General features: G+C 41.8%; 1 protein-coding gene across 2 annotated transcripts; it reads left to right on the top strand.

Moving 5' to 3' along the window:
* Window positions 1-10,347: 10,347 nt before the first annotated feature.
* Window positions 10,348-22,366, top strand: ASB9 (ankyrin repeat and SOCS box containing 9; the record flags this gene model as incomplete). 2 transcript variants are annotated; one of them, XM_079544502.1, is made up of 7 exons in its annotated part: window positions 10,348-10,441; window positions 15,624-15,703; window positions 16,815-16,922; window positions 17,157-17,307; window positions 17,862-17,996; window positions 19,366-19,557; window positions 22,242-22,366. In XM_079544502.1, 7 exons carry the CDS (start codon window positions 10,348-10,350, stop codon window positions 22,364-22,366), a joined length of 885 nt encoding a protein of 294 aa, XP_079400628.1. The 2 variants fall into 2 exon arrangements, with proteins under 2 accessions (XP_079400628.1, XP_079400629.1); XM_079544503.1 differs by lacking the exons at window positions 17,862-17,996; window positions 22,242-22,366 and having other exon boundaries at window positions 19,366-19,568.
* Between the last annotated feature and the right edge of the window lie 1,706 nt (window positions 22,367-24,072).

Raw genomic sequence — 24,072 nt, 5'->3', positions numbered from 1 at the left:
AAGAACATGCCTGCCCTGGCTACCCTCTCCAAGTACAGCTGGAACATTTTGCCATGCTAGATGTTCTCCAGGCGTTCTAACTTGGCACCATAAAAGGTCCACATTTCTGTCTCCTGTCTGGTCTCTGGTTTAAGTAGATTCCAAGAAAGCCTTCACTAGGTCTCAGAATTCCACATTGTTTATTCCCATCCCTGAGTTTCTTCTGTCCAGTTGAATCTCCCACTCTTAAAGTGAAATTAGAAAGGGAGGAAAATGCTAAGTTGCTCCAACAGTGGTCATATTGCAGGAGCTGAACCTTCCCAAATCAGCCTTGAAGTGTGGACATCCTCCCTACCCGTGCAGATGCAGACTTAGAGGTTGGCTGTTCATCCCTGCTCTTTTGATGGGACATACTTGTGCCTCTTTGTATGGTGGTACTGGGAATCATCTCTTCCCTACTCCGTTTTTCACCAGGGAGCTACAGCCTTGTCAACGTCCATCTCAGAGCATTCTGCTTTTGGACTTCTGCTCACCACTGATATTAGAATTTAATATTATGCTGACCCTGTGCAAATTCTTGTGAAAACTGCCCAACACTTTCAATCTCAATTCTGGCCTCTCTCTCCTGCAGCACAACTTTGCTGTTGGCACTTATCAGCCCTCTGATCTTTATTGGGTGAAAACCACTGGTTGTGCCCCAGAAAGTCGTTAGGGCATGACTGGCTATTTGGACTGATACTAATGAAATGAAACATGTTCATGGACTTTACAGAAAAATCAGGCTGCCCTGTATGCTGGGCTGACAGTTTATGATGTCGTTGCATTTTTTTTTTTTCCAAGAAATTAATAATTAGTACAAGCCAATTGCTCCTCTTTGCTGTTTTTGTTTTTTGTTTTTTATTTTTAATTTTATTTTTCTTCAAGAGGTGTATACTTTGTTATTGTCAAATACAGATCATTCTACAAAGAACTTCTGCCCAATTTGATTTCTATTTCTTGAAAATGCCTGTAACCTTAGATTTCATAACATTTGCAGAAACTCTTGATGCACATTGCAAGTGAAGGGGAAACTGTATCAGTTTTGGAATTGAAAAATCAGGAACTGAGGAAGAAAACATAATTTGCATATTCAGCTGTGAATAACACGTGGGAGTTGGGGAGGGATGAATTGGCAGGGCATGTCATTCTAGAATTTCAACAGGTAACACATTAGTCAGCAAACCATTGCAACTAATGGTTGCATATTAACCAGCAATGGATAAAGTCTCACATGTGCAGGGGATTTCCTTTTCATCTTACTTTTAAGTGAATTAGATTTATGTTTAAAGAGCTTTTCTTCATGTCAATTTGAGCAAAACTATTGTAAATGCAAAAACCCAGCACACAGTCAGTCTAGCAATTTTTGACAGTATCTTGTCTGCGATATCCTGCAAATATGACTTCCCAGAATCACAAGCACTAGCTTGGCTCACTCTCATTCAAGCACAAAATTGAGGTCTGAGAAATAAAATTATGTTCCAGCTATGTAAAAACTAAGAAAACAAGAAAAGTGAATTTGGTAATTATAGTAACAAGGGATTTAAATACTTCTAACTGTAAGATGTACCAGACTCTGTGGTGACTAGGAATTGGATAAAAATGAGACTCCCAAGCCACCCCTTGAGGGTAAGGCAGGGTTTGGACTGGGTTTAAACCCATGTTTTACTGAAACAATCCAATGGACTAATATGGAGGGTTCTACAGTTTCATCCTTTCTCTCACATGTAGAGGTTCAGCGGAAAAGATCTGAAGACAGAGAAAGAAAAAGAAGTCTTCTAACCTTTAATATCTTTTCAGGCCTGGAGGCCATGGCTACTTCATCTGAACTCCTCCATAACGCAAGCCGCAGAACCTCACCCAGCAATTGCGCTAACCCAGACTGAGCCCTGGGCTATGGCACGCTTTACAAAACCTGGAGGCACTGAGAGCTTCCCACCTCACCTCTTCACTGCTGCTGCCACCCTAGGCCAGGAGATAAAGAGGATGGGAGGCTACTTTGTCTTTTACATGCATTCATTCTTGTCCAGAGCCTGGAGCTGCCAATGTGACCATCTGAGGTGGTGATGGAGGTGCTACATGGCCAAGGCTAGCGGTGTTTATATCTCAGATTGTAGTAAACCAAACTTTTAAAAAATAAGAGGATAGATAAGATGAGTAATGACAAAAATTTCTATACCAAGTTTTGTTCTTTTGGCATGTCGGTGAATTATGCCGCATCCTACAGATATTCAGCCACGTATCATTTTACCTGTTGTTTGCTAAGAGTGGTTTGTTGTGGTAGATGATTCATTCTTCTACCAGGTCCACCTGTTAGCTATAGAGGTTAATGTGCTGTAGCAACATAGAAATTAGACAGGAAGGGAAGGGAGGGAGTTTTAGAGAATTCCAGAGAAAACTTGTTATAACTTCTGCTGTCTGGTCTAGGAGTCTCTGTGGGTAAAAAGTGTTGTGTGTTTTGTTTCTTTTTTTTCTCTTAGGAAGAATTTAAGGCTGCACAGGCCTTATGACTTACTAATTTTATGACGCCCACATCATTCTTTACCAACTTCACTAACGTTAATTCCAACTTTTTTTTTACCTAGGGTAGTGAGGAACTTGTATTATACTTTGTATTCCGAAAGAAATAGTGTATGAACTTCCTAAGTCCCAGAGAAAGCTATTTGAGAGCTAAGATGCTAAAAATATTCGCTTTTTACACTTTGCTTACAACTGATGCTGTACTGCAACAATAATGAACAAATGGTTATTAATGATCATAAGCTTGAGGTATGTGTAAAGACTCTGGCTTTTTCCATGATTTTTGTGCCTTTTCTCATTGAATTCCTGTCAAGGACCAGTCAACCCCAAATATCCAAGTGAGCTAAAATTAACGAGAAAGATAAATTAAATTTGATACTAGTGCTTTCAGTGTTATTAGGTCTACATCAAGGCATATATCTGTGGAACAGTGTCCTGAATAATTACAGTTAGAAAGGAACAGATTTTTGGGTCAAAGTTTGTAAAGGCTGCAGTGAAAAGTTTCCACAGAAACAATGCCAAATAACACCAGTTTGTTTCCAAAAGCAGTTTCTCATAGGCTGTTGCTTTAGATAGAAGAAATTCCATTATGAACTTGGTGTTGTTTTTTTTGGCTAGAAGTTAGAGCTTTCCAGTTCTGCCCCCGAAGCATTTCCCATCCACCCACTATGGGCAGGCTTGGTAGCAAGGCAAACAGCTGCTCTATCAAGGGTCCACAGACAGCAGCTTGTCTGACATTCATTAAAGCCTTTGAGCTGATGTGACTCATTCTCTGCTGAAAATTTCCCTGTCTGCTTTTCAGTCACTGTTTGTGGAAAATAAGTACCTAGGCTTTTCATGCTTGTAGCAGCTTGGGAACAAATATGTTTTTACCATTGCTCATGAAATCTCATTAGGGATATAATTATTATTATTTTTGGATGTGGCTCCGGTATAACAGCTAAAAAGGCTTATGCTAACCTTGAGATATTTTAACAGATAGTACTCTTTTGCCACCAGCCCTGATGTGGGACAAAGGGGACAACTCCAAGACTTTTTGTGGAGTGGCAGGTTAGGATCAGCTTTGGAAGAGGTCAGTTATGGCTTGCTGTGTATGGAAGATGGGGGAAGGGGAGATCCAGCTGGTCCTACCATACACCTCGGCCTTTGAACTTCAGCCATGGTAAGCTTTGCACCCTGTATATCGGTCTCCAGAGATGTTTCCCTTCTGCCCCAACATCAGATATGAAGTGGCCACGTTGGATGGGTCACCAAGAGAAGCTTGTACATTCGTCACTGTACTCAGTTCATAATCCTTTGGAAGGGATACTCTACTTTCTACAAAATCAGCTTTGTCAATCAGCATTAGTCAATAACCTTTTCCAGAAGAAAATGTCATCACCTGCTATGCTAGTGATATGCTGAAAGGAACAGAATCACATGACAGTTCTACAGACATTTTCCCTCTTTGACTTTATTGTCCAAGCAGTTGAATTGGTAATGTAGATTTCTGCAGGACGTATTTGGAAGCCCACGGAAGGCTCAGTTCAGAACAAGAATTAAAAGATCACAGTCTTTATTGTGAAAGTCCATTAATTGCATTTTTCAGTAGTGACAAGGTGCTGTAACTTTGGGGCATCATTGAAAAGCCCTGGGAGGCTGGCTGTGTGAGAATAGCTGGAGCATGCTGGCCATTCCCATTAGAGGCAGAAGAGTGGGTAGATCTGTCACACTGGTGAAATTTCTAGAGGTAACCTCCAACAAGTCCTGGAAGGCAGCCTTTCTGTGACTGTGGGTGGAAGAGCTTATTGCAATGCAATGTGTTAATGAGCAATGAGCATCTAACCCCAGTAGGGTTGGAGAAGAGAAGCAGTAGAGCAGAGGAGCATCTGAATTAGGTACTCCAACTCATGAGCTTTTGTCGCCTTCCTGTCTGCTTTGCTGACACTCCTCAGCTTTTATTGCTATTGTGTCGTGGTACTACACAGATAGTGGGAAGAGAGAGAAACTGGAGGGAGGCGTAGAAATTGGCTTGGCTTGATAAGACCCACTGTGGGCCTTTGGGCTTGGAAAGATGAGATATTGGTTGGCAAACTTTGTGTCAGGAAGTATTCCTGGGTGGATCTGAATGGGACCTGACACCATGAGCACTGCTTAACAGGACCAACTCTTCTGTGGCATTAAACTTGCTTTTATTATATTTGTGTTTTCTCCAGCATGATCATCTGTTAATCTTATCATGGAAGTGGTGGAAAACTGTCATGTCACCATTATTATTTTTAAAATGGAAATTGTTGTTCTCAGAAAGTGAATGTATTTGGGAATTATTTTGTTTTCTTCAGAAATGGTTATTGTTCATTAGAAAGTTCATGAACCTAAAAGGTTTGATGGCAAGTGACAGAACTGCCATTGTTTTTCAAAATTAATTATCAGAAGATAGAAAAGAGGGGAAGAAAGAAACTGAATTCTTCTTTATGCCTGGATTTGGATTGCATTTAAACTTATTATTGGACAAGGCCACCTTGCAGTTGGCGAAATTCTACTAGGCTATGTTAAAAAAACCAACACAGCTCTCAAGCACTATGTTGAGGTTTTTACTGTAATTACACCTACTGTCTGCTTACCGGTGTGTACTAGCCTCGTGAGAACACACTAATAAGCTGATATGATTGATAATCTACAGTTATAACCCACAAGACAAGCGAAACAAAATCCTAGCTTGGAATGGCTTGGAATCACTATGATTTGGGGGAAAAAAAAAAAAGCTTTCAGAGTTTGGATTCTTTTTGCGTGGTCTGTAGTGCACTCGTTTTAAAGCCGGTTCAGAAAGCAGTGCCAAGATTTATTTTGCAGCACACAAAAACTTACGTAGGTGTTCACTGAGAGATATTTGGCACCAGATGGTGAAAAATGGAGTGTTACTGCTTGTCTCTCTGTGGGGAGGATGCTCTAATCCCCTCCTTTCCACAAAGAAGATACAACAAACTCATGCTAAGTTTGTTCTGCTCTCTGAGATACTGTGGTGCTTCCGAACATCTGCGATGAATTAAAATACAAACACAGGTGCTTGTGATACCAAGACATATTTGCTACCTCTTTCAGGATTTGTTGGCTTTGATTTAGATGGTAATTTTTGAGACTTTCTTATTAAGTAAAACTACCAGCTTGCATAATATAAAAACTGCTTGCAGAAGTCAGTGTGGTCCCCAACCAGGCTGATGGGATGTTTGCCAAGGGAAGTTTCTGTGAGGGTGTGAGGAAGAAAACATGAAAACTTGACATGCTCAAAACAAACGTGAAAAAAGGACAGCCCCTGCAAGAGGAAAGAAAAGAAGGGATACAAGAACTGAATGATATTATGAATTTCATCAAGGGAGGACCTCTTCACCCTGTGCCCATTTGGAGACTTCACGGCAGCTCTGCAAAGAAAACTCAGGTGCTGCTGGAAACAACACTGGTGATTTAGTACCCCTGAGGACAAATTTAACTGCTGTGATTTAAAACATGACTGTCTCTGATGTTTGCCTTGCACATTGGCTAGAAATTAATGCCTTGAAGGGGAGGCAACAGAATGTAACAGATGCTATTGTTTCTGTGCTCAAGTTTACAGGCTGGAATAGAAAACTGCTTTTATTGGGTTTTGAGCTAATATAATGGATCATATACTGAACAAATCAGGCCTCAGTTTGTGGACATGGCTTCCAACCCTAAGGGTGTGGGTAACCTATGCTGAAAGTGGGGAATGAGGCAGGCAGGAACAGATTGTGCCTCTGCAGCTATATCTGCCAGAGGAGGATCAGAACCCTCCCTCTGATGTGTAGGTACTCCAGAGGTGAGGTTTGGAGGCTCAGGCATTGCACAACACGGGGCTGTCGTTGGCTATGAATTCAAACCATGCTCCTAAGGTGGGTTCTGGCTAATCACACGTACACACATCAGCTTCTTGTTCAGAGTCAGCGAAGGCTGATTCTCAAGACTCAGTTCATGTCCCTTCAAAGCAGAGATCTAAAATAGGTCAGATGAATCATGATCTTAAAATGCATATTTATCTTCAGTAGCTCTTAAGCAAAGCTAGGATATCTGACTATGAATCTAAACTGAACAAGTATCTTGCTTTGTGCCCAATTTTCCAAATATCTTCTATATTTCTACGGTTTGTATCCTCAGAAACCAATGCTGAATTTGCACGCCAAGACAGATCTACCAGCAGTGCATTTTCACTGATGTAGCAAATATTAGCTTTAATGATACAAAAAACTCATTGTACGTGCCCAGAATTGTAAACAAGAATAAAGTCTTTTCTGTGATGATTAATGTGGAAAATTTAAAAATTGATTAACAAGGGGGAGAAGAAATAAGGACAGTAGAACACTTAAATGACTTGCTGTCAGCAGCTCGCATCTTTTAAGGAGAAAAAAAAAAGATTCACTTTACAACATACTCTGTAAACATAAAAAGTGATATTGAGTGTCATATGCTCAGCTTCACAATGCACTTTTATGCATGCAAGAATGTTGCATTTGAATTATGATGCAGTGATTTCTGTAACTAGCTTTTTATGTAGAACTTGGAGCTGTAGAGCTATTTAAATGGAAAATAGCATTATAATGACTAAAAGCTCTGTGTTGTGTAAGCTGTTTCAGGTCTGTATTTGAAGTTGTGTGCTGTTTGTCTTGGGATTCAGGTTGACACTGAAACGTGTTTCTTTGTTGTTGGAGAATTTTATGCATACATCTTAAAAAGATTTGAAACTGAGGTAGTTAAATGAGTCAAAGCTTTCTTACATAGCCTTGGTGCCCAGCACGGCTCTGTAGATTGTATAGAAACTGCTTAATTTGGGGATATGTAGCTTGCTCCAAAAATAATGCCTCCTATTTATTTCCATGGACATGTTCACATGCTGATTTCTTGGCTGGCAGTAGGGGGAAACTGCAACAAAGACAAAAGAATGCAGTTTTGCAATTGTGAAGAGAAGCAGAGATTCTTTGTCTTTTACGCTGTTCTCTATATTGCTAATTCAGCCTTTTAGTCATTCTGTTTCTACTACAAACTCAAGTAGCATAATTTAAAGCTAGACTCTTCATAACTGTTTCTGCTATTTCTGTTTCTTGTGAATGTAGGTGACACAGAAAATCTCTGCAGGTGAGATCTGGCCACACACAAGTTATTTGAGATATGTACTCACTGGAGAGAGCCTGTGATGAGACACCACGCAGGACAAGGAGGAAGAGACAGGAATCTGCATTTTCATGAATAAAAATAATATTTATGGACTTTTGCTGGACTATCCTCACACTGCCCTAACCACACTAAGACTGCTGCACAAGACAGTAATTGTGGAGGGGACAGGCAGGGCTCAGGGGACATCAAACTCTGTAGCAAGCAGTGCTTTGTAATGTAAGACATTTCCAGGCTGGAACAAAGACAGGGAGATTCATCACAGGAACTTAAGATGCCCTGTCTAAGCAAAGGCTTCGGGACAGCCCAGGGAATAGGAGTGGTGGTCCAAAGGAGAAATATTATGATCCAAAGGAGAAATCTTGCCCCTAAGATGACATTTCAGAGTGTAGTCCTACAGCCCAGAATGGAGACCCATTTCTGAGGAATGGGTATCGTAGCTGGATCCTGCAGTGTGGCTTTGCCCAGGCCACTGCCTCTTCGGTGCTGTCAGAAGACAAGCATGATCAAACTAGAAGCTTCTTTTATAAGACCTGCATCTATCTGCAAAATGAAATACCAATACACATGAATCTGGACCAGTTTGTTGTGGGGACCTCAGAAGGCTCTTTCATAAAGGATTATGGAGGCAGGAATAGATAGAGGCTTCCTGCAACTGTGGGGAGTGTTGCAGGCTCATCATTCCTGCTGGGTGGTATCTGGGGTCGCATCAGTTTCAAGAAACAGCAAACTGCAGCTCTTCCTTCAATGCAGAGGTTAATACAAGAAATCATGATCAAATATGTGCAACTAATATCATATTATTCAAATGATCAGCAGATCAGAGGGTCAAATGACCCAAGTCTCTCTGTCCACGTATTATTGGGGACTAAAATGGATCATTCAGTCTTGTAGGCTCCTTACTAGTGTTGAATTTAAAGGTCACAGATTATGCTTATTCACTTACAAGCCAGACTCAGAAGACAGGAGAGCATTGGGCAGGAACAAGCCTGGAAAGGACAGACTTCTCCTTATTCATGTTTCATTGGCAGTTGTGAACCAGCGTGTGCCCAAGTTGTCTTCACAGGCTCCCCAGTGACAGGGCTTGTGGATGATGCTCATGCTGTTCAAGTCTTCAAGCAGAAATGCTTTTTTTTTTTTTTTAAAGATTAAATAAAAACCTCAGAATTATTCCAAATCTCTTGCATGTGCTAGAAATGAAGCCCTACTTCTTGGAATTAGCCCAGTTAGAATTTGGTTTATCAAAGTATCACAGAATTTTTGGATTGAAAGGATGGGACCTCAAAGCCCACTCAGCCCCAACCCTGCCATGGACAGGGCTGCCCCCCACCATCTCAGCTGCCCAGGGCCCCATCCAACCTGGCCTTGAGCGCCTCCAGGGATGGGGCACCACAGCTTCTCTGGGCAGCTGTGCCAGCGCCTCACCAACCTCTGGGTAAAGAATTTCATCCTAACATCTAGCGTAAATCTCCCCTCTTTTAGTTTAAAGCCATTCCCCTTTGTCCTATCTCTGGTAATTTGGATCTTCAGATACACACATGCAACTTCTGCTCTCCTAGACCAATTTTATCAACATGAGTGAGATTTTCATGTAGAAGTTCTGCATACTTTCACTTGTGCACAAATGAACATATACTCAGGGGCAGCAAAAGGAATTTGCACTTGTACATTGTACTCATTTGAACAAGAAAACTGTGCAAGCAGAGGTGATCCATGAGATCAGGATTTATGCATGCAGACCCAGAGAAATAAAATGGAGGTCCTCTGGAAAATCAGTTGCCATTTGTTGACGGGTAGCTTTGTGATTCTGGTTTTAGACCAAGAAATTGGTTTAAAATAGAAGGACAGCGGTCGGATATGAAACCCTTTGTGTGACTGCACCGGGGAAACGTTTGAAATGGGGAGGAAGAAATCAGCCCGCTCAGCACTATGCTTTCCACGCCACAGAAACAATGAGGAGCTTCCAGTGGAGAGCGTGGCTCGGTGAACAACATGTGGTTCCAATATTCGCACGGCACGTGGTGACCACCGCCGCGCGGCAGGAATTCGGTTCTCACTCCTTGCGGGGGTCCCGGCTGCTGGTGGGCTCACACGGGGCACTGCTGAGGGAGAAGAAAGCCCAGTACGGTGCCTGCAAACCGCTCGCCTGGGAGTGGTGCGGATCGCACCGGTGTCTCCCTGAGTTTTCTTTGCAAATCCCCCGCAGGCAGAGTTTGCTCAACTAGTTGAACTGGCTCTTTCTCTCTCCCCCCCCCCCCCCCCCCCCCTTTTTTTTTTTTTCTTTTTCTTTTTTTCTTTTTTTTTGGCAAACCAAGAATTTCCTTCCTGATAAAAACAGCCGGCCGGCTCCCCGATTGGGCGCGGGGTTGGGGAGGATATGACATCAGGCACATCTCTCGCTTCGTGCAGTGTGGTCTGCCTGATCACTGGCTGTTTACCAGCACGGCCAGGGAGGTGTTTCCCTAACTCCAGCCTAGGTACTTAAGTTTCTGCACAAAGCGGTGCAGCACCAGTCTCAGCCTGCGGCCGGTTCGGTTGCGCCTATCTGCTGGGCAGATCGCTCCTGCACGCGGGGGCTCGTCGTGAACGATGGAATTTGAACTCCTTCGAGTGACCGTGAAGTGAGAAAACAGACACTGGACAGACGGGACAGAGATGGATGAGGAGGGAATGAATCAAAACGGCAGCAAGTCGCAAGGAGCAGGAGGCCAGGTGCCTGCAACGACTCCATCAGAGGTGCTGATGAGGGGTGAGTAAGGCTCCTGCCTCTGCCCTCACGTCTGCCGGCAGCGGGCAGGGTCAGGCTGCAAAGGCACGCTTCTATAGAAGTTACACTTCAGTGCAGATCCGCAGCCACGTCCCCGTGCTCTTGCTCTTCAAAAGGGATTTTAATAAGTTGTCCATGCTCGATACTGATTTCTCTTATGGTTGTTATTTTTTTTTCTTTTTTTTCCTGGTGCATCACAGAAAAAGTGTCAGATTTTGTAGTGCAGTTCATGCAAGCATAAACAAATGCAGTAATTGAACTACAGCAAACTAAAAAAGAGATTGCAGTGTGGCATGTTGAACTTCAATTGGTGCCCGCTCAGTGTTGGCTCAGTTCCTCTTTTCTTTCTCTTTCCTTCCTCATTTTTTTTTTTTTTTTTTTTTTCCCTTTCCTTTCTCCTTCCTTCCCTCCTTTACCTCCTGGTTTTTATCTGCTTTCTATTTCTCCTTTTTTCTTTTCTTTTATCTGGTTTTACTTTTTTTTTTTGTTTGTTTGTTTGTTTTCATTCTTTTATCTATTTTTCCTTTTTTTTTCCTTCTTCTTCTTTTTTTTTTTCCTTCCTCTTTTCTTTTTAATTTTCTTATTCTTTCCAGTCAGCAGGCCCAAATGCCCTTGCCCAAGCCCAGCCATTCACCCATGCAGGTTCTTCCACAATGGCTACGGCACTATGATCAGCTGTGACCAAAGCTGTTGTGGTCAGTGGTGAAGTTATTCAAATAAATGGCCTCACTCTGATCGTTGCTCTGTTGGCTGGCCCAGAGCCATTGAAAATATGGCATGGTGACTGACCAAGGACAAAGAATTTATCTTTACACAGCAGCTTAGCTTGTAATGTTCCCTGCACCCCCATTTCTGAGACACCATTCCTTCAGTTCATGGTCAGTGAAGTGGGATCATGGAGGGAAATTAAGATAATACGACTTCACAGTGTCCTTCCTCTTTTCCAGGGCTATTGAGAACACTTCCATTCTTACCACATAGAAAAATAGAACACTGAAAAATAAAGAGAGGCAAACTACAGCATAAAGATGATCAGTATGTTGGCTGTGTTGCCTGCTGCTCCTCCTTTGTGTGTGTGCGTACACTGAGCACTGAAGCTAGGGTGGGAGGGGAGGGATGGCAATGTCATAACACAGTGTGAACCAAACCCAGTTTGCATGAGAGATCAGTTCTGCCAAAATGGAGTCTGGGAGGGAGGGAGCCTACAGGCAGCATGGGTGGCTTGGTCTGTTGGGTGCTGGAGCTCATCATGTTCTTTTTTCGTCCGCCTGTCAATAAGCTCTGCTGATGGTTTGCAACAGGAATGTTTTTGGCTACATATATCACAAGTATTAGGTGAAAGCCTTCAAATACGAAAAATCATTCATAGTATTGTTATACATAATGCCATAGTATGTCATGTCATAGTATGCCATGTATATGTAAATGTGTATGCAAGAGCATGCCTCAGCTGAAAGAATTGTAGAGACCCTTGTGAGCTGCACTGTGTGAGGTTACCATGAAATGAAAGCAACCCAGGGAGTTACTGAGTGACTGACACCCTCCTCATGACCAGAGACTGGAAAAATATGCTTTCAGCCTCCACCACAGAATGAATGCTCTTCTAGAAACGTTCTGCAAGCACATCCACAGGCAGCAGTCAAAGCTTGGTTGTTCGTGCAGTTACTGGTATAAGGCTCCCTCTGTAGCTGCCCTGTCAGCATTCAAGGGCCCAGGTGGATGCAGTGCAATCGAGTAGGACCAGAGGTTTCATGTAACCTCTGAGTTGGCTGCAGTTTCAGCAGTGAAAGGGGAGCTGGATGGCCCTATGCCATAAAAAAACAGCGGCTTTTGGATGCTGAAAGCCATGAGGCTTGACAGAGGTTGCTTGTGGATCAAGGTGCAGGGAAATTTCAAATATGGATTAACAGGCTCATTTCTCCATGAGAAAGCAATTGTACATATTTTCGGGAAGCAGAAATTTGCATTGCTGTGGCAGTACATGCAGTGAATGCAACTGTGCCAACTGTGTACACTGGACTTTCTCTACGTAGACTGCTGTGATGGCAAAGTATTTCAAGAACTTTCTCAAATGTCACTATTTGAGAATTTAAGAAGTCTACGGCTAGTTAGCATTGACATTTACTTAGGCTTTAATCAGATGCCTGTATATGGCAATAATAGTGATAATTTATATTACTGATATTCTATCTACTGTGCCATGCAGTCAGCAGAACCTTTCACCCTCTATTCACAATGTACCCAAGATGATCTTAAAGCTGTCTTAGGCCTCCACTTCTTTTTAGGATAAGGGACCCAGTCCTGCCTACTACAGGATGCCCAAGTGGGTTAGGACATCCTTGCATATACACCTTTTATTTTCTAGTGATCCTTATCTTTGACGTTTTTGCTGGTCAGTCTTCTAATTCACTGTTACAAATTCATGAAATTAGAAGTTAATCATCATTCCACAGACAACTATGGTCTGGTTTGGAGTCTTAATGGAAACTTGCTTTTTCCTCAAGAAAACACTGAGTTGGATGGATAAGGGCTGCATGTGGATAGAGCAGACCATGCACCTCCCTCTTTGTCACCAAAACAATTACATGATAGTATAACATCATGGTAGTTCATACAAAATGCTAGGTATTTGACCAAAAAGAGATCAAGCACTGCTCAGAAAACTTGTTCTTCAGTCTAGATCTTGTAAACGTTTCCTTGCAACTCATTAACATCTGGCAACAGCATTGGTAACACCATGGCACTGGATACACAACCAGAGTTAACACTTGCAGGATGGGTAAGAAAGACAGCATGGTGGAACGTGGTTTAGCTACTGGAGAGGATGCCTGGTAGAGGTGAGCTCAGTTCAAGATAAGAGAAACAAAGTTTTGTCTGCCAATATGCTACCATCTGCATTATAAAAAGCTTCATAAAATTGAAGATCTTGGCTTAGTGATGCCTGTGGGGTTTGGTTTTCCCTTGCTCCTATCACTGCTGATTTGGGCCTTCTCACAGAACTACTCAAAACAGCACAATGAGGGTCACTGAAAAAGCATAGGAAAATGTTAGACAGTCGCCTTAGTACATACAATGCACTGTGCCTGGCATTCCTGAGGTGTTTAATGCAAACAAGCAGAGATGCTTTTCAGCTTTGCACCTTGGAAAATGAGATATTTAATTTTACACAGGTGAAGGTAATTTAACAAGCACTATTTGATACACATCACTTTTAAAGCACAGTTATTTTAGTTAGTTAATAATACTGTGCTTTAATAACTGTACCATGGTTTTGCTGTCGTTATCAAATGACATATCCTCATGAGACTAGAACCATAGCTTCTGGAAATTGCTTTCCACTTGCTAAGGCCAAAGAATGGTTATGAACTTACTGCAAGTACAAGCTGTGGTACAGGGCCTATGGAACTCAAGAGGAGGCAGGCAGAAGATGGGTGAAATGCCCTCTGGAAATGCTTATTTTTCTTCCCGGGAGTACCTGGGCTATTAACAGACCAGATATTGAGTTTTGAGGCAATGAATACTGAAGGAGGTAAATCTCTCCTAGAGGGATTAGCGTTCTCTGGTGGCCCTGAGCCATAAAATTGCAATGCTAAAGGGCCCCTCTGTTAATATTTGGAGGACTGTCAGTTTTGCATTAGTTTGTTTCACTGTGTTAAAACAAAGAACAGATATAGCAGCTATGGAAATGAAGTGTAAAGTATTTCCTCAGACCTTTATATTAAGCTGCAAATTGAGGAAAGGTATGTCCTGTAAAATGCATCAAATAATGTTTTTGCCTGTCAAATAAATCTTTCAGAAAAGCTCTCTACATGACTTAACAGGTTTGTTACCAAATTTAATCATAAAGGTTCCCTCCCATGCCTCCTTCATTCAACCAGGACTATGCTGACTCATTTCCAGAAATTATTTTTGGCATGTGGTATTTTTTCTGTACATCAGTTTTGAAATATCAAGATTACTTCAAAGTAAGAGTTAGAATTCTGTTTCTGATGCAAACCTTTTTTTTGCTTCCTAAACCATATGCCATAGTGCCCTTATGTCAGTCTTTTGCATAAGACCTAGTAAGAGAAAATACGTTTTTTTTTATACAGGCACTTAGAATATGAATACTTTTAGCATAGTTGTAGGAATACTTTCCTTATGACATATCTAAGTAAAGTTACTCCCCTTGTGACCTGAGCTTGTGTCCTTACTACCATTCAGTGGGTATCCCATTCCCTGCACTGTCCCTTGGAGAAATGGAGGGATCGTGTGTTGAGACACAAGTAGATCTCAGGGTCGTGGTAGGTGTTCCCATACTGCTGAGGAGTTTCATTTGCTTCAGCATGAGAGAACAGGTCATTTGCAAGTCCTCTTGCTCTTGCTCTTTTGCCTTGGCCCAGTGAGGCAGAGCAGCAAGAGATCATGCAGTCCACATGTTCTTAGGGTGAAATCATGTCTCTTTCTTAAAGAAAAACCTTTCTGGAAATACGGTGTTTTTCACCAAATCTTCTTCACCTAAAGCTGAGTGCTTTCTTTCCTCCACTAAATGTTCAAGCATGAAAACTAAAATCTGCTAAAAGGCAGACCATTTCCTTGAGCTTTCATCTACATTTACTTTTTATGGCTTCCACAGTGCCAACAATATAGCTATTATTTAAAATGCACCACTGCAGAGGCTGACACTAGACTGAAAAGTGAGACACAAAATCAACAGGTAACACAATTTGTCTCCCTGTACTTTGGTACCGTCTCTAGTTACATATTGTTGAATCGAGCCCATCTCTGAGCAGGGGTGAATGACTGAGCAGCTGTACCCTTTCCAAAGCATGCTCCTTTTGAGCTAATTGTTAAAGCGTAATGAGCTTGTGAAAACAAAGGCACTGGAAATAATTCAAACCAAGAGACAAGCTCAGTCAGAACAAGGTGGTGTTCTGTAAATCATTCTCTTGTCTTCTGAATGGGAACACAGCTGCTCAGCACTAACATGGGATGAATTCAAAACACACCCAGAGTGAACCCATCCTGTTTTTTCACTCCCTCCCTGCGGCCTCTCCAAGAAAAGCTTGGTGGCTCAAGTAATAAATTAGAGGAGGATTACTGGTTCACACAGTTGAAGTAAAGTACACTGATGAAACAGTCCATGGAAATGTTAGACATTTTTTCTGTCTTTCTCTTTGTGCAGACTTTGTTTCAGACTGGTCTCCTTTACATGATGCATCTATCCATGGGCGTCTGCTTGCTCTGAAGAAGCTCATCAACCAGGTATTGCTCTGCCAAGTCAATATGATCTCTACTGGGTTCAGTTGCTGAATGCAGTCTGTGTTTTACTCTGAAACATCCAGAGTGAGAAAGTCACGTTGACCAAAAGTCTATGTGTAACATATGTTTTTTTTACGTTTATTTGCCTTACACAAACTCTGCATGCTAACCTGAAGACCTGCATCTTGGGTTGTGGACAACAAGACCGCAGCTGCTGTTCCTGTGGGCAGCCGCAGGGCTCGTTCTGCAGCTCCTGTGCCCATGACCAGCACTTGGTGCCTTTGGTGGGGGTAGCTCCAGGCACAGACAAGACTCCAGCTGAGGCTTCAATTCAGGCTCCCAGGCATCTGTTTCTGGTGCTCTTTGAAGCTCTTTGCTTGAAGTGCTTAAAGGCCTTGCTCCTCCCAAGCAAGGGCATAGCTGGGGAGAAGAAATTTCTGAACCTCACTGCTCTGTTCCCTCAAAATTAGTGGATTTAGCTGGTGGAGGAAAGAGAGTAGTTATTGGAAACTCTTCCACCTGAAACTTTTGGATCATGAAGACTGATAGAAAAGATCCTGTAGTACAGTCAATTCAATGGTTCCTAACGAAGAAGCCAACTTTTCTTCAAAAGGTGCCGTAATCCAGAGAAAGTATATCAAATATATGTATCAAAAGTACTTCTGAGTTTGTTCCATTCAAGCAGTCACAGACTGGAGGTCAGAGACATGAGCAGACATGTAAGCAAGAGGCAGGCATGCCATGTTGCGAGCTCTAATCTTGTTTATTTCAGAGTTTGTTAGCTGTTAGTGGAGTTAGTTTGTTAGATGTAGTTGAAGTAAAATAAAGCAGAATGCCTAGAAGGATGTCTGCATTGTTCCATTGGACAGTTCGTTGACCACAGCTGTCTGTATTGATTAGTGATGTGTAAAAGGCATGACCTCTGGTATGATGTGCCAGTGTCTGTTCCAGCTGAAGCACCACAGACTCTTTCATTGCTTACCTGGTAACTCCAAGCAGTTGAGAAAGTTGTGATTAAATCAATCTTCAAGGATCATTATGGAAGAGTGGTGGGTTGTTGCTGTTGTTGTTTGTTTGTTTTGTAGTTGGCTGTAATGTTATTTTCTTTCATCAGGGGAGTGATGTTAATCTTGTTACTGCAGACCATGTGTCTCCTCTCCACGAAGCCTGCTTAGGTGGTCATGCTGCTTGTGCCAATTTCCTATTAAAGCATGGTGCTAAGGTAAGTGCATCATGGACAAGATACTGTCTCCAGTGTTAACATGTTTTATTATGACAATTTAATGCTAGATCATAGATGATTTAGTTCCAACCCCCCTGCTGTGGGCTGGGATACTTCCCATCAGACCAAGTTGCCAAAAGTCTCATCCAACCTGGCCTTGAACACTTACAGTGATGGGACATCCACAACTTCTCTGGGCAACCTGTTCCAGTGTTGTTTTTATTCTTCCCCCAGGTGAATGGGGTTACTGTTGACTGGCACACTCCTTTGTTCAGTGCATGTGTCAGTGGCAGTGTGGCTTGTTTGAATTTACTGCTGCAACATGGGGCCAACCTCCACCCGCCCTGTGACTTGGCATCCCCCATCCATGAAGCTGCTAAGAGAGGTAACCTCATGGGTGTCAGCACTGTTTTGTAACTTGCTAGAAGTTTGGGGAAGTGAAAGAGAGAGGTAAAGAAGATCTTCATGATTTAGGCCAGGAATTGTTCCTTCCTTCTTACTCTCATCACAAGTGTTGCACTTGCTCCCACCCCTCGTGCTCACCAAGGGCCACTTATTGCTGCTCTCAGGGCCTCTGGGTTCATGTGGTGACCCCTGGAAGGGGATGCACTGTCCAAATCAGCTGCCTCTTACATAGAGATTCAAGAGTAGTCTGGTCGTCTTCAAAAGAAGAGAAGTCCAGCATGATTCATCTCATCTTCAGTAGATATCTGTAATGAGTTGGATATAATGTAGGGGCTTTAGCATATTCTCAAACTGGATTTGCAGTTCCTGTTTTTCTGATTGAAAACACTGGAGTAAGGACAGTGGATCCATGTATTACAATCACCTCTTGACAAAACAATGAATCTTTGCCAAATCACACTTCTGCATCAGAGAATTTGGACTATTGCAAAATGCCTGATCTCTGCGAGTTGACTCTCCCTTTACCCCTTTTAGGTCATGTGCAGTGTGTTGAGCTCCTCACATCCCATGGGGTGAACATAGATCACAACGTCAACCATCTGGGTACTCCGCTTTATGTAGCTTGTGAGAACCAACAAGTGGACTGTGCCAGAAAGCTACTTGAGTCAGGTAAAAGGAAAAATAAAGGGTGGTGTATTTTCCTTCCCTGTAATGTTTGTCTTTTCAGCAAAGATTTGGATAAATTCCTTCTTTGGGATCTGGAGAAGTTTTTGTCTCAATGACAGTTCTGTGCTAAAGAGGGGAGCAGGGTAAACAGGACCTTCTTGACCAGGAAATGAGCTTTACAACTCCCAACAAAGTGATGGGAGTTGTACCATCCTGGATTTCATGCTGCCGGTGGTGCCCAAAACAGCACCATCCTCTCCAGTGTCCATGTATTTGTGCTTCTGTAGCTATTTGAAGAGAGTAGCAAGATACTTTGTTTTTTCTTCCATCCTCTTTACTCAACAGAAATGACTAAACTTACATACTTCTTTTATACTTAGATATATGCTTTTATATATATACCTTTATACTTACATACTTCTTTTGCAAATGTTTTAATTCTTACATAGTTCATAAAATGTGTGAAACATTTCCAACATGGAGTAAAAACATTTAGCACTGTATGCTTTTCCTCAGATAAATCCAACTACAAATCTAACCACTTGGATAACTACGCAAGGCCATTTCTTACCTATGGCAGTGCATCTCTTCTAATAAAGAGGGGCTGCATAACAGAATATAGCACATAGCTCATACGGAAATGGTGAGCCGACCAAACTCCTTTGAAAAAAAAGACACATTTAGATGACATTATGCATGATTTAGCACGATGATCTTTTCCTAAATAAATCAAATATAGATTAAGAATTCACTTTTGCCTATTATTTTCTGTTCTTTGCCTTTTGTCTTTGCTGCCTACTGTTTGTAGGAAAGAAAATGTGCTTCAAAAAATGTTATAGTTATGAATTGATTCTGCAGTTCACACGTTTTGTGAGGCATTAGCTCAGGATAACAGACTGAGGAGCACTTGGGGATCAGAGAGTGCTTATATTCTCCACTATTAAGAGCCTCAAAACTTTTCCATCCTCACTTTTTTTTTCCTGAGCAGGCTTGGTAACTCAGCACCTGGAAATCAGCTTAAGCCTCTGTTATGGAGCAGGGTGAAACCTTGCATGCATTTTAAAGGAATGGTGAGTTGGGATAGGGAGCAAATTAGATCGACAGGTGGAACTACTCTTTTGTGAGACTTCAAGAAGTCTGTGGGCTGGGCTGTGTGTGAAAGACTTCCTTTGTGCATTGATCCTTTGGGATCATTTTCACAACTTCACTGCTTCACAGCCAGTTCAAGTAGTCCGTAAGCAAATTGTGGGACCAAGACCTAAAGGACAGGAATCCACCTCTAGGGGAATGCTACGGTATTTATGGATTGTTCAGAGAAATTGCAGCTAATGCAGGAAGTGGAAATTATTCCTTGTCATCTCTTCATATTCAGGTGCAAACGTGAACATCGGCAAGGGCCTGGAGTCCCCACTGCACGCCGCTGCCAGGAGCTGCAGTGTAGAGCTGGTGATGCTGCTGATTGACTTCGGAGCAGACATTTGGGCAAAGAATGCTGAAAGCAAAAGGCCAATGGAGCTGGTTCCACCTGGCAGCCCTTTGGGTCGACTGTTCCTGCAGAAAGAAGGTGTCTCTTAGCACTTGTTTTTTTTCCTTCATGTGGGATGCTATAGGGAAAAATCATACAAAGTGCTGCACAAGGCTGTAGTATTCTGTACTCGTAGTTCTACAAAACAGAATAAGAAAGGCTACCTGAATTTGCTGATATTTGGACACTGTCTCCTTCTGTGTCAGAGTATATTGGTGATAACAGTGATGACTACCCATCTTTTGACCAACAGGTCTATGAACACTGCATCAGGGAGAAACCATATTGAGCTTTCAGTGTGATGCAACACAGAGCTCAGGGTAAAAAAAATTCTCTTGAGTCTGGGATGGGAATAAAGCCAGAAATGTTGTCTGGAACATGCCAACAAATGTGAATAGAAAATCAACTCTGATAAGAATTGTGTTTATCTGGTGAACACTAGGACTAGGATCCTCAATTTTTACCGTGTGCCAACTTTTAGACACATGCCAAATACTGCATACATTAGAAATTACAACAGTGATCTTCTAGTTGGTTGGTATTTACTTTTATTCTGGGGACAAAACCTTGTGTAGATGCAAAAGTATCTTTAAAATGAGACTGTATTCATTGTTTTGTGGGAATTAAGGAAAACTACAGAAGAATGATATAATGAATACGTGTATATATACACTAAATTTTCTTGGAAGGCCAATGTTACGTATTGTGTAATCTAAAAGTATCAAGCTGTAGGGTTAAACCTTAGGAAGTGCTTATTTAGAACATGCAAATAAAATTGTTCCAGGTCTATGTTGTTTGACTGGTTACAAATGCTTTAATGAATGAGGGAGATGCATTTTACTTACTATTCTTGAGGGAAATTAGAATAAATTCTTTAGTGTTGGAGTTCTTGTGTTCTTTAGGTGCTCTCATTCAGTCAGTAAGCCACACAAAGTAATAAATAATCTGGATTTTCATTATTTTAAACAAATCACTGACCCACAATTCTACTAAGTGTAGACATGGTTATTGTCATAAACAGATTTACAGCAAGGTAAAGGTGGAATAATAAAGTGATGAATCAGGCCCTTCGTGGAAATGTAATATGAAAATAATAACGTGGAAACAGCTGTGCTGTGCGCATTATGTATGTGCAGCAGACATCTGGTTTCCCAGCCTAATCTATGATGCACGAAGTGGTGATCTTTTCAAACTCAAATCCTTGCTGCATGAGCCTTGTGACTCCTAAGGCACCACATGTGTCCTATTTATTTGAGATAAAAAAACATCCCAGGGAAACCCTATGGAGCTGTCATGAAAACTGCCATGGCTGAGCTAAGGGCTTGGGCAGAAAAGGATCTTTTCTAAGCAAAATTCAGCAATTCAAGTTAGAAATGATGAATGCCTGCAGGGTATTTTGCAGCTGACTGGTGTTTTTCTGATATTCTCCAACATGTCTTTTCCTGAGTAGGGTGATATCTGATGGGCAGATGATGTCTGACTCCTGGGGCTGTTGAATGGTTGCGACCCAGGAGAGGGGTGTGCACATTGCATCCTCTGATTTTGCAGGGATCAGAATCTCCTCATGGGCCCCATAGCTCATCACAGACCTCGTAGTTCCTTACAGGCCTCATAGGTCCAGCACACAAATCTTGCACCCCTCTCGCTGTGCACACCACCACATGCCATGCTGGCATTGCAACAGGGTCCAACATGTGCAGCAAAGGGCTTGCTAACAACCCATATATGGTTTCTGAATGGTTGTGAAGAGCCTGCTTGCACCTGCTTTTTGTGCTGTAGTCTGCATTCTCTCCTCACCACACTTTATTTCTCCACCTCAGCTTCTCTGGTTACCACTATCTCATGACTACCGCTCACTCATGACTGCTGGTACCAACGCTGTCCCCTCCCATCTCCCTCTTGCTTTCTACATTTTCTTCTTATCATCTCCTCCACATGCATGATAACCAACCTTTCATTTGTTCTCACTGCTTGCTTGCATTTGCAAGCCTGCCCATGGTAGGGGGTTGAAGCTTAATGCTCTTTAAAGTTCCTTCCAACCAAAGCCATTCTATGATTCTGTGATCTGCCCTTCACATCTCCTTTTCCCCTGGAAGTCCCTCACTGCTGTCAGTGCTGGTCAACCTCATATGCAGCACAGGGCTGTACAAGTGGTAGGTTGAGATCTGAATAGTGACAGGTGCTGCCATCAAAAGCACTGCACAGTATCTACCCTTTCATGAAAAGGATAAGCCTCCCAAATAAGCCCTTAATGTCATTATACTTAAATAAAGGGGTTGAAAATAGCACTGGATTCTTCAGCATGGATTGTATTTATCAGCATGGAACTGGTTAATCAGGAAGGCTTAAATAAGGATTATGTAGCATTTCTTTTGCTATGTGTTTGTCTCTGTTATGAAATAAGTTTCAAACAGTTTGCTGGAATCCTGGATCTCAATGAAGGTCTGTGGGGGGAAGCCTTTGAAGGAAGCATCAATCATCCCTTCACAAACAACACAAGCTGTTTAACACCTGTGCAAGTTAAAAAGGGAAGGAATTATTCTGTTAATGCTTATTGTGAGTGTGTAATGATAGTGAAGAGGCTTTAACCAAATGGTGGGTTGACATCCTTTGGTGGATATAGGCATGCCATTCCACTACCAAGTGTGCTGGGGGCTGCATGTCCGTGGTGGGCCTTGGGGAGATAAGGCCATATGTGTAACAAGTCTCCTGTCTCTCTCCAGGGCCGCTGTCCTTGATGCAGCTCTGCCGCTTGTGCATCAGAAGGTGCTTTGGACACAAGCAGCATCAGAAAATAACTGGCCTTCTCCTTCCTGAAGAGCTGAAACGTTTTCTTCTTCATGTTTAAGCCTTTCAAGTATAAAATGGTGCCTTAATAGCACAGCAAGGTTTGTTGAAGAAAAATTTCTCACCAGCACTGTTACCAACACCTGAAGTGTTGATTTGTGATAGCTACTGGTCCCTGGTAAAGCCCTGGGTCTGAGAAACATGGGAACAACTAACTTGCTGAGTCCTCAGCATCACCCCCAGCCAAACAGTGACTTGAAAAGGAGCTATTCTGCATGGCTGTACTGTAGAGCATAGAAATATGTCTCAAGAGCCTCCTAGGCAGGAAATGAGCACCACCTTTTGAGATAGACCTCTTGATTCTCTGAATCCTGGCACAGTTTCAGGGGGCTCATGGCTGACAAAACCTTACAAAGAAAGTACATATCTCAGCACAGCGTGAGCAGCACTTTGTGTACGTTTAAGGATAGCTCGTTTTTTCAGCAAACAGACTTAGTGCTGCCATTTGTGAGGGCTGTATCCACACCACCATAAGAGTAAGGAAAAGGAACTCAACCTACTTGCAAAGTTGGATAACACAACTGCTGGATGCACGTGTCTGATACGAGAGGTTAATTTTTGTGCTGATCAGACACAGAAAGAAGTTCTGTTGGTCTGTGGACACTAAATTGTACCCTAATGGGACAAAATGACAAGCACAGATAGGTCCTTAAGTTCCCTTGTTATGGGACACGGACCTCTAGAAATCTTCAGTGACCTGACTCAGTTCATCACACATTATCTGAACTATATAAACATTCACTGGCTGCTTTAAGATGTCCATCTCTACTCTTTCCCTCTTACTGAAGGAGAAAAATCGACATTCGTTTTTATATTCTGAAAAAAAATTGTTTATTATGGATGGATCCTTCTAAAGTCAATATCTTGCATAAGCTGAATCTCCGTTGAACAGGCAGGGAACAGACAGCTAACCTAGTGCTTAACTTTTTGAAGATTAATGTTAAGCGTGAAGAATCCCTGCATTGGTGACACATCTGAAAGCTGAAAATCCATCTTATTACATTTTAGATCAATAACTATTTTTTTTCCTACTAGTTAGATCAGTTACATTTAAGCATCTTATTTTGTTATTTTATCCGAGTAATGTTAATAGCAGGATAAAATTGATCAGAGAAGATGGTGAGGGCATTGCTTCTAGATTGCTTTTCATCTGGAAATTTCATACCTTAACTTTGCTTCCTTGAATCCCTCAGATCATGCATAATTAGGATGAATTCTGTTTGCTCAGTTTGTATCATCTCAGTAGATTTGCTTATTTATTTTAATATAAATCATGATCAACACTGGCAAATTACATCTTTATACATCAGCACTTATGCAGTTATAAACTGTAAAAGCTGTACAAGATGCAAACCAAATAAGCTAAATACAGATGAAGTTTGGATGTTTCTGTATTTGAAACCAAATATAATGCAGGATTTGAAAGACTGTATGAATATATTTTATCAGATTTTTTGCTATTATTTTGCTGGCAGTTAAATGGCTATCAACACAGAATTGTATGTGACATTAGTTAAAAAATAAATGGCTTATATTCCGTTTCGATTTTCTTTCATTTTTTAAAAATGATAAAATGAATACTGCCTGATACTGTGGATCTTTGGACTGAACACTGATTATTTATGATGCTGTCTACAGGCTAGTAGCATAGAGAGTGCTTTTCTTAAATAGACATGTATAAAGTTGAGTCTAAGATGTAGACACTTT

Source organism: Tetrao urogallus, assembly GCF_951394365.1.
Source record: "Tetrao urogallus genome assembly, chromosome: 1".
Taxonomy (NCBI): domain Eukaryota; kingdom Metazoa; phylum Chordata; class Aves; order Galliformes; family Phasianidae; genus Tetrao; species Tetrao urogallus.
The sequence above is the reverse complement of the archived record's forward strand: the minus strand, read 5'-3'. Positions and strand labels throughout refer to the sequence as shown.